Raw genomic sequence first — 13,230 nt, 5'->3', positions numbered from 1 at the left:
TTTGCTAGATCTAGCTTATTTCCTCAACCTCTGACTTCCCAGGTCTATACTGCTCTGAGGTGATTGCAACCATTTCATGACTTTAAATACCATCTAAGGAATCCCCTAGCCATCCAGTGGTTAGGACTTGAGGCTTCCACTGCTGGGGTCTGGGTTCAATCCCAGGTCAGGAAACAGATCCCACAAGCCACACGGGACAACTATAAATAAGTACTACCTATATGTCTATATACCAGTTATACTGAGATACAATTGATATGCAAGGTTTTATTTTAAGGTATACAATGTAATAATTTGATATATGTCTATATTATGAAATGATTACCACAAGTTAACATTCATCACCACACAGTCATAATTTTTTTCTTTTGATGAGAGGTTTCAAGATCTACTCTCTTAGCAACTTTCAAATATGCCATATAATATTGTTGACTATAGTCAGTATGCTGTACATTACATCCCCAGGACTTATTGATCTTATAACTGGAAGTTTACCTTTTGACAACTCTCATTTCTCCCCTGCCCCCACATTACCCCTGACCTCTGGCAACCACCAATCTGTTCTCTGTTTCTATGAGTTCAGTTTTTTGGGTTTTTTAGAGTCCACATTTAAGTGAGAATGTATACCATTTGTCTTTATCTGATTATTTCATTTCACATAATACTCTCAAGAATGAATGGATAAAAAAAAAAAAGAATGAATGGATAAAGAAAATGTGGTATATATCTACAAGGAATATTATTCAGCCATGAAAAATAAGGAAACCCTGCCATTTGCAACAGTGGTTGGAACTTGAGGACCATCTATGTGTCTTGATGCGTCCTTTTTGGTCTCCTCTGAGCTCCAGATTCAGATAGTTGATTACTTTCATCTCCACTTGACCTCTTCACTTGGTCATCTAATTGGCATCTCAAAATGTTCAACACAAACTGATTTCTCTCCCAATCCTGCCCCTCCTGCAGTCTTTATGGCCTCAGTTAAGAGCAGCTCCACTTACCCAGGTGCTTTGGCCAAACACCTTGGAGTCATCTTGGATACCTTTCATTCTCTCACATTCTACATTCAAGACATCAACAGATCCTGTCAGATTTATCTTCAAAACATATTCAGCATCTTACCACTTCTTGCCATCTCCACTGCTACCACCCTGGTACAAGCCATCATCATCTCTCGCCTGGATGACTGCAATGGCCTCCTAACTGAGCCTCACGCTTACATCCATTGTGGAAGGTCAGAGCCAGACTCAACAACCAGAGTCAGACTTTCACTCTTTGCTCAGCCATTTCCCATGGCTTCCCATCTCATCCAGTCCTTTCACTGCCTCCAAGAACCTACTCCAAGATCCATGTTACCGCTGACCAAACATCCAACTGGTCACCTTGGCCACTGTGTTCTAGACCAGTGGCCTTGCTTTTCTTCCAACACATCAAACTTCCACTTCAGGATATTTACACCTGCTGTTCTGACTGTAAGGCTCTTCCCTACGTATCTGGATGGCCTTTCCTCCCCTCCTTCAATTCCTGCTCAGTGAGTCCTTCCCTTAACATTGGGTAATATCAGCCCTTCTGTGTTGGTTTTCAAATAGCAAATTTTTGATACTCTTCCTTTTAAGAAGTGAAGCCTAATTCCCTTCCCCTTAAGTGTAGGCTGGACTTAGTTATGTACTTTTAACAAATAATATATGGCAGAAGTGACAGTGTGTGACTTCTAAAACTAGGTTATAAAAAGCTCTCTTCCCTCTAGTTACTGTCTCTGGGGGAAACCAGCTGCCAGGTTGGGAGGACACTCGACATGAGGTCCTCTCCTATGGAGCAGCCCAGCTGGGGAGAACAGCCTCTTGCCAACAGCCATGTGAGCAAAGTGGATCCTCTAGTCCCAGCCAAACCTTCAAATCACTGCAGCCAACATCTTGACTACAACCTCATGAAAGACAGTCAGCACCCCTCAGCTAAGCCACTCTCGAATTCCTGATCCACAAATTGTGAAAAAATAAATGCTGTTTCAAGCTGCTAAGTTTGAATGTAATTTGTTGCACAGTAATAGGTAACTCCTAGAAAATCCCATGGACAGAGGAGCCTGGTAGGCTGCAGTCCATGGGGTCGAGAAGAGTCGGATACAACTGAGCAACTTCACTTTCACTTTTCACTTTCGTGCACTGGAGTAGGAAATGGCAACCCACTCCAGTGTTCTTGCCTGGAGACTCCGAGGGAGAGGGGAGCCTGGTGGGCTACTGTCCATTGGGTCGCACAGAGTCGGACACGACTGAAGCGACTTAGCAGCAGCAGCAGCAGCAATAGGTAACAAATACACTATTCCCTTTCTATTCCCTCAACCCAGATTTATTTTTCTCCATTTTGCTTATTATACACACTATATATTTCTCCCACTGGAATTATTCCATTATAATCGGGACTTTGCTATATTTACTCCTGTGTCCAACAGTGCCTCACATAAAGTAGGTGCTCCATAAGTATGTGTTGGATGAATGGAGATCTAGATCTGTCTGTCTGTGTGAGGTACAGGCTCAGAGGGGGCTATATATGGGTATAAGATGCCTTTCTTCTTCACAGACAGAGAGAGAGAAAGAGAAACCAGGTTCCAGTCAGCTTATTCCTTCTCCTCTGCCCTTCCCCGTTGTGCCTTCCTAACCTAGACCCAAAGGTGAATTTACTATGCTTCTTTTTTAAAAAAATAATTTTATTTATTTTTGGCTGTGTGTGGTCTTTGTTGGTGCACAGGCTTTTCTCTAGTGGCGGGCTGGGATTACTCTCTAGTTGTTGTGCGAGGGCGTCTCATTGCAGTGGCTTCTCTTGTTGCGTAGCACAAGCTTTGGGCACTCGGGCTTCAGTATTTGTGGCACACGGACTCATGAATTGTGGCTCCCAGGCTCTAGAGCACAGGCTCAATAGTTGTGGTGTGGCATGTGGGATCTTCCCGGATCAGTGATCGAACCGTGTCTCCTGCAACAGCAGACATATTCTTTACCACTGAGCCACAAGGGAAGCCCCACTATTCTTGAAGCCCCACTTGATTCTTTTCCTTGGGGAGTAGCGTCCCAGTCCCTTATCCCTCTCCATCGCCTCCAAAGCAATCTCCAAACCATCAGAACTGGAATTCTCTCAAGCCAGTTCCTACCTTTCCAATAGGAACCTTACCTTTATCCCTCTCCGGGCACCTCCTCTCCTCTGAACAGCCTGGGAAGTTAGAGGGTGGGGAGGGAGGCAGGCAAGCTGAGCACAGGAATTACCTTGGAGGTGGGGCAGCAGAGGGGCTTGACTCTGCCCTAGGAGAACTTACACCACACAAAGCCGTGGGGGAAGGGGGGCTTCGGATTTGAAAGTGGTGGGATCACCAAGGCTTCTTGGTGGAGGTGGTGTCTGACTGGCTGTCCGATCTGAAATCTGAGCATGTGGGCACTGGAGTGATCCAAGGGTATGAGCAGGACTGAGTCTTACTGTGACCAGGGGTGGGCTAAAAGAGAACAAGGACTTCGTGCCATAGCAGGAAATGAGCTGGGGACAGGGTGGAGGCTGGAGCCAGGGAGAGTACAGGGGTGTTACCCATCACAAGATCCTGGTAAGAAGAATTGGTGGTCCAGGCCAGGGCAACCTGAGAGGAACAGACTGATTGGGAGAGGGTGGAGGAAGAAGAAGAAGGTAAAACTCACCCCCGAATTTCTGCCTCCTAGAGGAATCTTGGCCCTGGCACCAGTGTACCTCAGTGAGTATGAATGACGTCAGGTGCCGAGTGCTGCGTTTGACGCAGCAGAGTTTCACAACCATGCCAGCTATCACTCCTACAGAGGCATGATGTTCACTCACGCACTTGGCATCACCTCTGGGTGACCCTCGGTGCTTTTAGTAGGTCGGATTTCCTTGGGCATAGGAAGAAACTGTGGAATGTATGAGGGTGCTTAAGAGTGGGGTCCAGGTTGCTAAGGAATGGCATCTCCTCATCTGGAGGATAACCGGGGGTTGAGGTGAGCCTGGAGCAGTTGGAGATAGTTATGCAAACATGGGTAGAGGGTGTCTGGAAAAATGGGCAAAATCTGATCACCACTGAAATTCGTGAGGAGTGCCAGAGGCTCATTATTCTAGTCACTTTTCTTGGGAATATGTTGACATTTTCCATAATAGAACGTCAAAAGACCTAAATGGGGTGTAGCTTTGTACCTGCAGGTGGTATGTGTGCCCTGATGTTGGTGTGCAATCAGCTCAGAGACCTCTGAGTGTGTGAGTGCAGAAGCGAGTTCACCATGTGCGAGTATGGTGCAAGCTGCAGCGTGCCTGCAGTTGGGGCCAGCACCTAAGCAGGGCAAGGGGAAGTTTCTGCTCTGTCCAGGCCCTGCACCGTCACCCCAGAACCCTGCAGCGATTCCCCTCCTGATCACAGCCAGTCTAGGCATTGGCGCCACAGCATCCTTGTAGTCAAGTGTGTGAGACACGGCGGCTGTGTGCCTTGAACTCGGGACAGGGTGCGTTGGTGTGTGAACACGAATGTTGGTGTTTGGATGCCGGGCACGGAGGACTGGTGTGGGGCCCCTACCCCGGACGTGTGCGGCCAGGGAAGGACCCCGGACCGGAGTTCAGTGATGGGGAACGCCTCACTCTCCTTTGCACGATCCCTAGCAGCTCTCCAGCGCCCTCTCCTCCCCGAATCTGGCTGTATGGAGGGTGGGAGACACCTGTTGGGGGGCTGGAAGCCGCAGAGCCCCCCCACCTCCCGGGGCCTCCCCCTGCCTCCCCGCCCGCCCTGCCCCGCTCGGGTCCCGCCCTCGCGGCCGCCGCCAGCAGAGCAGCGAGTGAGCGCACGGAGGCCGGAGGGGCGCGCGGCGGCAGGAGCGCACGGCAAGGGACCCTGCGCAGGGAACCGAGCCGCGACAGGGGCCGCCCGAGAGGCGGGCTGAACGGAGGGAGCGCCGTGGAGACTACGGGAGCAGCGGGCCGCGCCAGGCTGGTGAGTGTGGCAGCTGGGAGCCAGGGAGCGGGCGAGGAGACCCCGGCGTCCCCGGCCCCTTCCCGGGGTCTGTCTCGGGGATCCTCTGTTCCCGCTCCTCCTCGGTTCTAGTCCTCAGCCTCTCTGCCCCGTCTCCGTCTTCTCCCCTGTCTCTGCCCTCCTGCCTATTAACTGTTTTGCCCTATCTCTGTCTAATGTCTTTCTTCTGTCTCTGTCTCCTGCTGCGTCGGTCTTCTCTGGTCCCTCTCGACCCTGGTCTTACTATTTGTCTGCCTCTGTCTCTCTGTGACTCTCCCTGGACAGCCTGTCACTCAGGTCTTTGATTTTTTTCTCTTACTCCTCTATCTCCTACCTTCCCAGTCTCTCTCTCTGATGTCTCTATTAATCTCATCTCTCCCCATCTCTGTCTCTGCCTGCTATCTCTGCCTCTCTCCACCTTGGTCCCTCTCAGTCTCTTGTCTCTCCCCATCTCTCGGTCCCATCTCCATTTCTATCCTCACATCTCCCTGTCATTCTCTCTCTCCCCTCCATTTCTCTCCGTTTCTTGGTCCTTGTCACCCTCTTTGATCTGCTCAGTCTCTACCTGTGCTCTGTCAATGTCCGTTTCTGTCTCTCTGGGCCCGGTCCCTGCCTCTCCTGCTCTTTTTACCTCTCGGTGGATTTCTGAGAAAGCGATCTTTCTGACTTTTTCCTCATGCCCCCCCTGGTGCTTCCCTGAATCCATGACCACCTCCCCTTGGTTGGATCCAAAGCCCATCATTCCCTTCCCCACAGGCAGCCCTTTCCTCAGGGACCCGCCTGGTGCCAGCCCCTCCACCCGTGGGGGGACTGCGCCTGGAAGCTGTCATGGAAGCCCTGCAGAGACAGCAGGCAGCCAGGCTGGCCCAGGGGGTGGGGCCATTGGCCCCTCCACACCCACCACCACCACCACCACCAGCAGCACCACCAGGGCCTTCCTTTCCTGGATCCCACACCCTGGAGGCCCCTGAGAAGGGGTTGGGGGAGGTTGGAGCTGAGGAAGAAGAGGATGGCCAAGATGAGGAGGAAGAAGAAGCTGGGGCAGAAGATGAGGCAGCCAAGGAGAGCCGGCCAGGGACCCGGGGCAGCAGCTCACCTTCCAGCCAGCCCCCTGGACCTCATCCCCACGAGTGGACCTACGAGGAGCAGTTCAAGCAGGTAGGACCCTCTCAATGTCAGGCCCTCCCCCTCCCTACTCTTTGGGCAAAACAGAGCAAGGGGATTAATAGCACACCCACCCCCACTGTGCTCTGCAGGATGGAAGGACAGAGATAGAGACCTGGAGAGAGACAGTGGGGAGACAGGGAGAGACAGTGACAGGGAGGGAGAGACAGACATGCCGAGAGACAGAAAGAAGGTGCACACCACGAGGTGCAGGAGACACCCAGAAAAATGGAGGCCGACAGACTGAAGGCACTTGTTGTTGAGGCTGGAAGGGCAAGTGGGAGGGGTGTAGGAATCTTCAAAAATTCTGAGGGAGGGGAATCTGGGAACTGGGGATTCCAGTGCCAGCACTATGCCACCTTCTCCACATCAAGTCACAAGGTCAAAGTCCAGGGACCAGTTGGGGTGTCCTGGGATGCCTACCTCCATCTTTAAAAGTGGAGTGGAGGTTGCCACTCCTTTGGCAAGCTGATATCCACCTCGTCTCTTTCTTGTCCCCTTCTCCCCATCCAAATCCTCTTTCTGGCCTGAGTCCTATGGGGTGACAGTTGCCAGCCCATGATGACCACTACAGTCACATTGGGACTGAAGGGCCCCTGGGCAGCTGGGAATGACAGGGCCTTCCTCACAGGGCCTTAATTTGAGGCTCTTCATCCCCTGGGAACCCATCTGGATGTTATTCTAAGGCACTACTCTAGGCTGTCATTAGAAGGTGTTATGCAGGGCACTGATTCTAGGTGTGCTATTCTGGTGGTGTTACTCATAGGGTGTTGGTTTGGGGTATTTTGCCGAAGTGTTAATCTGTGGTTAGACTCTGTGGCTTTTGTGTAAAACTTGGACTGTTTCTCAGGGTTCTGTTACTCTGGAGATGTGGCTCTAGTGACTATTTCTCCTAGGTGTAATTCAGAGGCTTATTACTTGGAAAGCATGCGTGTTATCTGCAGGTATCCATTTAAGACTTAGGGCTCAGTTCTTGTGGGAGTGTAGAGCTAAAGGTGCATCTCTGGGGTTTGTTACTCATGGGTATTTTTTTACTCTGAGAGTTCCTATTGGGGGATGGAGTGTTACCTGTCGGTGTTTCTCAGGGATTGTTACTTGGGTAAAAGACACTGTTACCTTAGGGATTGTCCCTCCTTGGGGTATTTGAGAGCTGATACTGGAAGTAGGTGACTGAGAAGGGGTGGGAGGATCCCTGGCCTTTCAAGTCCTCACCCTACAGGTCTTGGGTGGTCCAGAGCCATTGGCTCTGTGGCAGCTTCTGAAGTAGAGGAAACTGGTCCTGGAAGGAGATCAGACCAGAATGTGGGCTGAGAGGCCCTAGGTTTCAATCCAGCTTTCCTGAGCATCCATCCTGCCAGAGGGATGGGTTAGAGGCCTCTCCGCCCCTCATCCCCAGTCCTGGCACACAGACGTGTGAGCGGCAAGAAACCCTAGCACAAATGAATGAGTGACTCAGCCATATCTGTCAATTTCTTCAATGTAGAACATAGCACCAGCCTGACTTCCTCCCTGGGGCTCTGGAAGGCAGGCAGAACCTCTGCAGCTTTCTCTTCCCTTACTCCCCAGGTGGGTGGTGTTAACTGCCCAGGGCACAGCACTACTAGCCAGTAGAGGGTGTCTGTATGTATGGGGGCGGGGGCGGAAAAAGTGTCCCTACCTGCCCCCAGGGCAAAGAGCTCAATGCTCTCTCAGAAAGTCTATGTTTCAGAACCACCTTGCCCCTTCAGCTGGGGTCCTTTATCCAGGGGTTCGAGTTGAAGGGGGTCCCAGTGCGGAGGGGGAGGGTGGTGGATACAGAGCTGGAAAGTGACCTCAGTTTTTCCCCAGCTGTACGAGCTCGATGCAGACCCCAAGAGGAAAGAATTTCTGGATGACCTGTTTAGCTTCATGCAGAAGAGGGGTGAGTGGGTTGATATAAGGGAGGGACCCTCACGAACCAGGTTCAAGAAGGGAAACCCCAGGGTTTAGTCCTCAGTTTGGGTCCTCTTTGCAGAGATCTGGGCTTGGAAGCACCTATCCTTTGGGTCCTCAATAGCGTCTTTAACCTCTGACCCGGCGCCCCTTCTCCACCCAGGGATTAATTAGCGGGCAGCCCGCTGGCAGGTTAATGAGTGTGGGATCAATTGGGAGGGTGGGAGGGTGAAGTGGTAGGGGGCTAGCCTGGGGTGTGGGGGTTTCCAGAATTGGGGGACTGGGAATGCCTTGGTTCTCTTCCCTGGCCCTTCCTCCAGCCTTGTCTCTCCTCAGTTTCCCCTTGCTTCAGGCAGGAAACATCCAATGTGTTTTGCAGCAGGAAGGACTGGAATTAGACCCAAGGAAGGACTTCTTGAGGGGTAGGAGGTGCTGTGGAGGAGAAGGAATTCCTTTCCAGAAATCTCAGAGCCAGAAGTGAATGCAACAAGGGTCCATGAAGGGATCAGGGTGGGCGGCAGTTCATCACTTCAGCTTCTCCCCAGATTCATGGGTCCAGAAGACTGACTCATTATCTCTCTCTACAAAGCTAATTAACTCACTCCTAGAGCGGCCTGATAAGCCGCTAATTAACTGGCTGCACTGGCCCCCACCCCCACCCCCTTAGTGCAGCTGGCGGCCAAAGTCCTTCAGGCCCCCACCCCAGGGCCAGGCCAGCACCCCGCGCAGGTCCCTTCCCAACCAGGGACCCTCAGTGGGGCTCCAGGGCCTTTTGCTCCCCAGGAAGTCTGGGTCATTCTGATCCCAATGTCCCCTCCCTGACCCTTCCTCCTGGTATCCCCTCCACTGGGTGGGGTAGTGTGGTCTGAGCAGATCCCAGCTCCCTCTTCCCCCCAGCTCTGCCTCCCTCAGGTCCCTGCCTTACTCTGCTCCCTGTGCGGGGGAGGGTGTCCCGCGGGGCCGATAATTTCCCCCCATTAATCAGACCGCAGCTAATTGTTCGGGTCCAAAGGCGGCAGCGGAAGGGGCCGAGATCGGTAAGGAATTAACTGGGGCCCATCGCTCAGCGCAGACAGGCCCCTTTGTCAGGACCGGCCGGCGGGGGCGGCGGGGACTGCGGAGTCGGCGAGCCGCGGCGGGGGCTGCTTCTTCCATTCACCATCCCCGGCCTCTGCAGCCACCCAGGGGCCGCTACTTAGAGGAGTCTGGCTCTTCAGCACTGTCAGGAAGTCCTTCCTATGGTCTACCCCAGGGGGCGGCAAACTAAAGCCAGGAGGCCAAAGCTAATCGCCCACGAGAAAAGAAGGGGGTTTCACATTTTTAAATAAGGGGAAAATTTAAAAGACGAATAACCTTTCTGGACGTGTGAAATTTGAATTTAAGAGTGTGAAAATAGTTTTATTGGATTAGAGCCGCGTTCATTCCTTTAAATATCCTCTGTATTCTATTCCTTTAAATATCCTTTCAGCCTGCAATGGCAGAGTGGAGTAGCTCTAAGAGACTGGCCTGGAACGTCTAAAACATTTACCATTTGGCCCTTTACAGAAGAAGTTTGCCACCCCCTAGTCTAGCCTCCCGTCCTTCCTGCTACAGTGGAGGCTCTGGAGGCTGTGGGCTCCGCCTGCAATCCCACCTCCTCATCGCCAGGGCCTCGCCAAGACAGGTCCAGGCTGCCGATTCCTCCACTCTCTGAGGATGCCGGCAGACAGGGTCTTAGTGTCCTGACTCTCTGCTCACCCCTTATCAGGGACACCCGTGAACCGTGTGCCCATTATGGCGAAGCAGGTGCTGGACCTGTACGCGCTGTTCCGCCTGGTGACGGCCAAGGGCGGTCTAGTGGAAGTCATCAATCGCAAGGTGTGGCGGGAGGTCACGCGCGGCCTCAGCCTGCCCACCACTATCACGTCGGCCGCCTTCACTCTACGCACCCAGTGAGGCTAGACGCGCGCGAGCGGTGGGAGAGAGGCGCGGGAGCTGGGGGCCGGGGGCTTGGGGGGCTCCCCCGAGGGTTCTTGTCCGGGTGTGAGGCTTGATCAGCTGGGCCCAGCCTCCCACCCCACCCCACCCCGTCCGCTCCTAGGTACATGAAGTATCTGTACCCGTACGAATGCGAGACGCGGGCGCTCAGCTCCCCTGGGGAGCTCCAGGCTGCCATCGACAGCAACCGGCGCGAGGGCCGTCGTCAGGCTTACACCGCAGCCCCGCTCTTCGGCCTGGCTGGGCAGCCACCTCGGGGCACTCCTGGTCCCGCCCCTGAGCCCGGGCCCGCCCCGCCTACGCCCGGCCCACGATCTGCTCAAGGCCCCGCCTCTGGCCTGCCGGCCCACGCCTGCGCTCAGCTAAGCCCGAGCCCCATTAAGAAAGGTGTGAGGGTAGAGCGGCTGAATTTTGAGGGTCTCTGAGACTCCAGTACTCTTGCCTAGAAAATCCCATGGACGGAGCAGCCTGGTAGGCTGCAGTCCATGGGGTCGCTAGAGTCGGACACGGCTGAGTGACTTCACTTTCACTTTTCACTTTCATGCATTGGAGGAGGAAATGGCAACTCACTCCAGTGTTCTTGCCTGGAGAATCCCAGGGACGGGGAAGCCTGGTGGGCTGCCGTCTATGGGGTCGCACAGAGTCGGACACGACTAAAGCGACGCAGCAGCAGCAGCAGAGACTTAGAAGGGTGCTGAGATAGAGGGAACATTAAAATATGGGAACTCTGAGGTCTGGGAGGCATCGAAGTATGGGGACAATAAGGACTGATGGGCACTGAGGTTTGGTGCATGCTAAGGTTTAGGTGTCGTGATGTTTGGGATCAGTGAAACTTTGGGAACTCTGGGGTATGGGTTACTGCGCGGTGTGGGGCTGAAGCTCAGAGAAAGGTCCTTTATCCAGAGCAGCTTCATTCCACACCTGTTCAGTGATGGCTTCTATCTGCATGTGGTTTATGCCTGCTATTTCCCCTGGATTATTTAACAATCAAAAGCAAGGGAGGGCAGGGAGGTGGGAGGGGTCAGGATGGGGAACACATGTACACCCGTGGTGGATTCATGTCAATGTATGGCAAAACCAATACAATATTGTAATTAGCCTCCAATTAAAATAAATAAATTTATATTAAAAAATAAATTTAAAAAAAAGCAAGGGAATTCCCCCAGATTGGACCAACCTAGTCAGGTATATTGGCCTTTTTGAGCTCTCCAGCTTCAGAGCCTCTATGCTGAGACTGGATGGGAGGGGAGATTGAATTTGGTGCTTGAACTTGGGTAACCTCCCTTGGTCCCAGGCTATGGGGACAACTAGATGCAGGGACAAAGTTGTTTGGGCCAGGGGAGCTAAATGATCTGTTTTTTTTTTCAGAGGAGAGCAGAATTCCCACCCCTCGACTGGCACTGCCTGTGGGCCTGGCCTTTGGACCTGCACGTGAGAAGGTGGCACCAGAGGAACCCCCAGAGAAGAGGGCTGTGCTGATGGGGCCCATGGACCTACCTCGACACAGCGCACCCCCCAGTTTCCTGCCCCGTGGCAAGGTTCCCCTTAGGGGTGAGGAGGGACTTGTTGCTGAGAGGGCTTAGCCTGTGCAATGAGGGAGGACAGACTCATCACCCAATAGGCATTGGAGGTGGGGCAGATAGATCCCTCAGTAGACACTTCTGTGATTACAGGTGTGGGGCTGAAGTGGGATGGGGGCTGTCTACAGGGATGGAGGGGGGAGCTTGTAGCTAAAATCTAATTCCCCAAAATGTGACTTCCCTGCTCCCTCCGGGACAGAAGAGCGGCTGGATGGGCCTCTCAGTCTGGCAGGCACTGGTATCAGCAGTATCAACATGGCCCTAGAGATCAACGGGGTGGTCTACACTGGTATGGGTCCTGTAGGCTGTTTCTGATCGCATGAGGTCAGGGGTATTTATGCCAGCATGGAGGTTTTAGACTTTCTCTACTAGCATGAGGTTCAGGGATATCCAAACCTGCATGGGTAACATAGGGTTTGGGGAATTGCTACACTGGCCTGGATTAAAGGGGATGTCTACATGGCATGGGGTCCAAGGCATGACCTCTCTGGCATGAATACCATGGGATGTCTCGTCATGGGCTGTGTATCAGTGTAAATGTTTCTTGTTTACATGTTGGAGGGTATCTATACGGGCACAAGAGTCTCTAACTGATTCAAGGGACTTGTGCTCGTTGGTTGTGACAGGGCTCTGTGTGTGATATTCTAGCAATCAGGACACTGACTTTTGTTTCCCTCTTCTATTTCTTTGCCTTACCTTTTCCTACTTGTCTTTGCCCTCTACAAATTCCTCATCTCTTTGCTAGGTGTCCTCTTTGCCCGTCGCCAGCCTGTACCAGCTTCCCAGGGCCCAACCAACCCTGCACCCCAACTCCCGACAGGGCCCCCTTCCAGCACCTCACCCTGAGAACTCTTACTTGAAATTGAGAGTCCCGACTCCATTGCTGAGGGGGAAGGAGACCCATTCTTCCAGCGTGCCCATTCTAGGACCCAGCCCTGGGAGGTGACCACTACCCACTCCCACCCCCCACTGCCATATGGACTTGAAGCCAAAGAGATTTCTTTTGATGTTACATCTACCTCATTGCAAAAGGGGGGCACTTCCTCCCTGGCCAACTCCAGCAGCATCTACCAAAGAGTTCTTTCCCCAATAATAATAAGAGTTCTTACCATCATCTCCTCATGTGCTCCCCTGTGCCAATGTCATCTTTAGAACGCCACCTCTTCAAGTTAGACCTGCTTCTCTTCAGGAGCCAGGTGAAGGGATGGGTTGGGTTGTTGTAAAGGAGATGTCCCTCAGTTCATATCTGGATAATAAAGCTGTGATCCCTCCCTCCCAAGTGCCTCCTCTCCTTCTTGTTTGGGTCTGTGGGTTGGGGAGGAACAGGAATTATGTGGCATACACAGGCTGTGTTGGGCCAGGGGTTTTCAAGGAGGAAGACAGAATAGCAAAGGCCATGAATAGGAGAACACAGTCTCATGAATCAGACTACCTGAGTTCAAATCTCGATCCTGCCACATCGGTACAGTGTTAAGTGTTCTTGGGCAAGGTGCTTAATCACGTGAACCTTCAGTTCAGTTCAGTTCAGTCGCTCAGTCGTGTATGACTCTTTGCGACCCCATGAATTGCAGCATGCCAGGCCTCCCTGTCCATCACCAACTCCCGGAGTTCACTCAACCTCAT

General features: G+C 52.7%; 1 protein-coding gene across 2 annotated transcripts; it reads left to right on the top strand.

Moving 5' to 3' along the window:
• Window positions 1–5,436: 5,436 nt before the first annotated feature.
• ARID3C (AT-rich interaction domain 3C) lies at window positions 5,437–12,883 on the top strand. Of its 2 annotated transcripts, XM_027550065.1 has the most exons (7): window positions 5,437–6,133; window positions 7,967–8,039; window positions 9,798–9,981; window positions 10,131–10,414; window positions 11,396–11,578; window positions 11,807–11,896; window positions 12,353–12,883. In XM_027550065.1, the coding sequence occupies exons 1-7, from the start codon at window positions 5,804–5,806 to the stop codon at window positions 12,451–12,453; spliced, it is 1,245 nt and encodes a 414-aa protein (XP_027405866.1). In that variant the 5' UTR covers window positions 5,437–5,803; the 3' UTR covers window positions 12,454–12,883. The 2 variants fall into 2 exon arrangements, with proteins under 2 accessions (XP_027405866.1, XP_027405864.1); XM_027550063.1 differs by lacking the exon at window positions 11,807–11,896.
• The last annotated feature ends 347 nt before the right edge of the window (window positions 12,884–13,230 follow it).

Source organism: Bos indicus x Bos taurus, chromosome 8, assembly GCF_003369695.1.
Source record: "Bos indicus x Bos taurus breed Angus x Brahman F1 hybrid chromosome 8, Bos_hybrid_MaternalHap_v2.0, whole genome shotgun sequence".
Taxonomy (NCBI): Eukaryota; Metazoa; Chordata; class Mammalia; order Artiodactyla; family Bovidae; genus Bos; species Bos indicus x Bos taurus.
This window is presented reverse-complemented; position numbering and strand designations above follow the sequence as displayed.

What these genes read in the sequence shown, in the direction of transcription:
- ARID3C (XM_027550065.1), top strand. Translation starts at nt 5,804, where the DNA reads ATGGAAGCCCTGCAGAGACAGCAGGCAGCCAGGCTGGCCCAGGGGGTG. An exon ending in TAGCTTCATGCAGAAGAGGG is followed by an intron (nt 8,040 to 9,797) that starts GTGAGTGGGTTG and finishes ACCCCTTATCAG; the next exon opens with GGACACCCGTGAACCGTGTG. An exon ending in CAACGGGGTGGTCTACACTG is followed by an intron (nt 11,897 to 12,352) that starts GTATGGGTCCTG and finishes TCTCTTTGCTAG; the next exon opens with GTGTCCTCTTTGCCCGTCGC.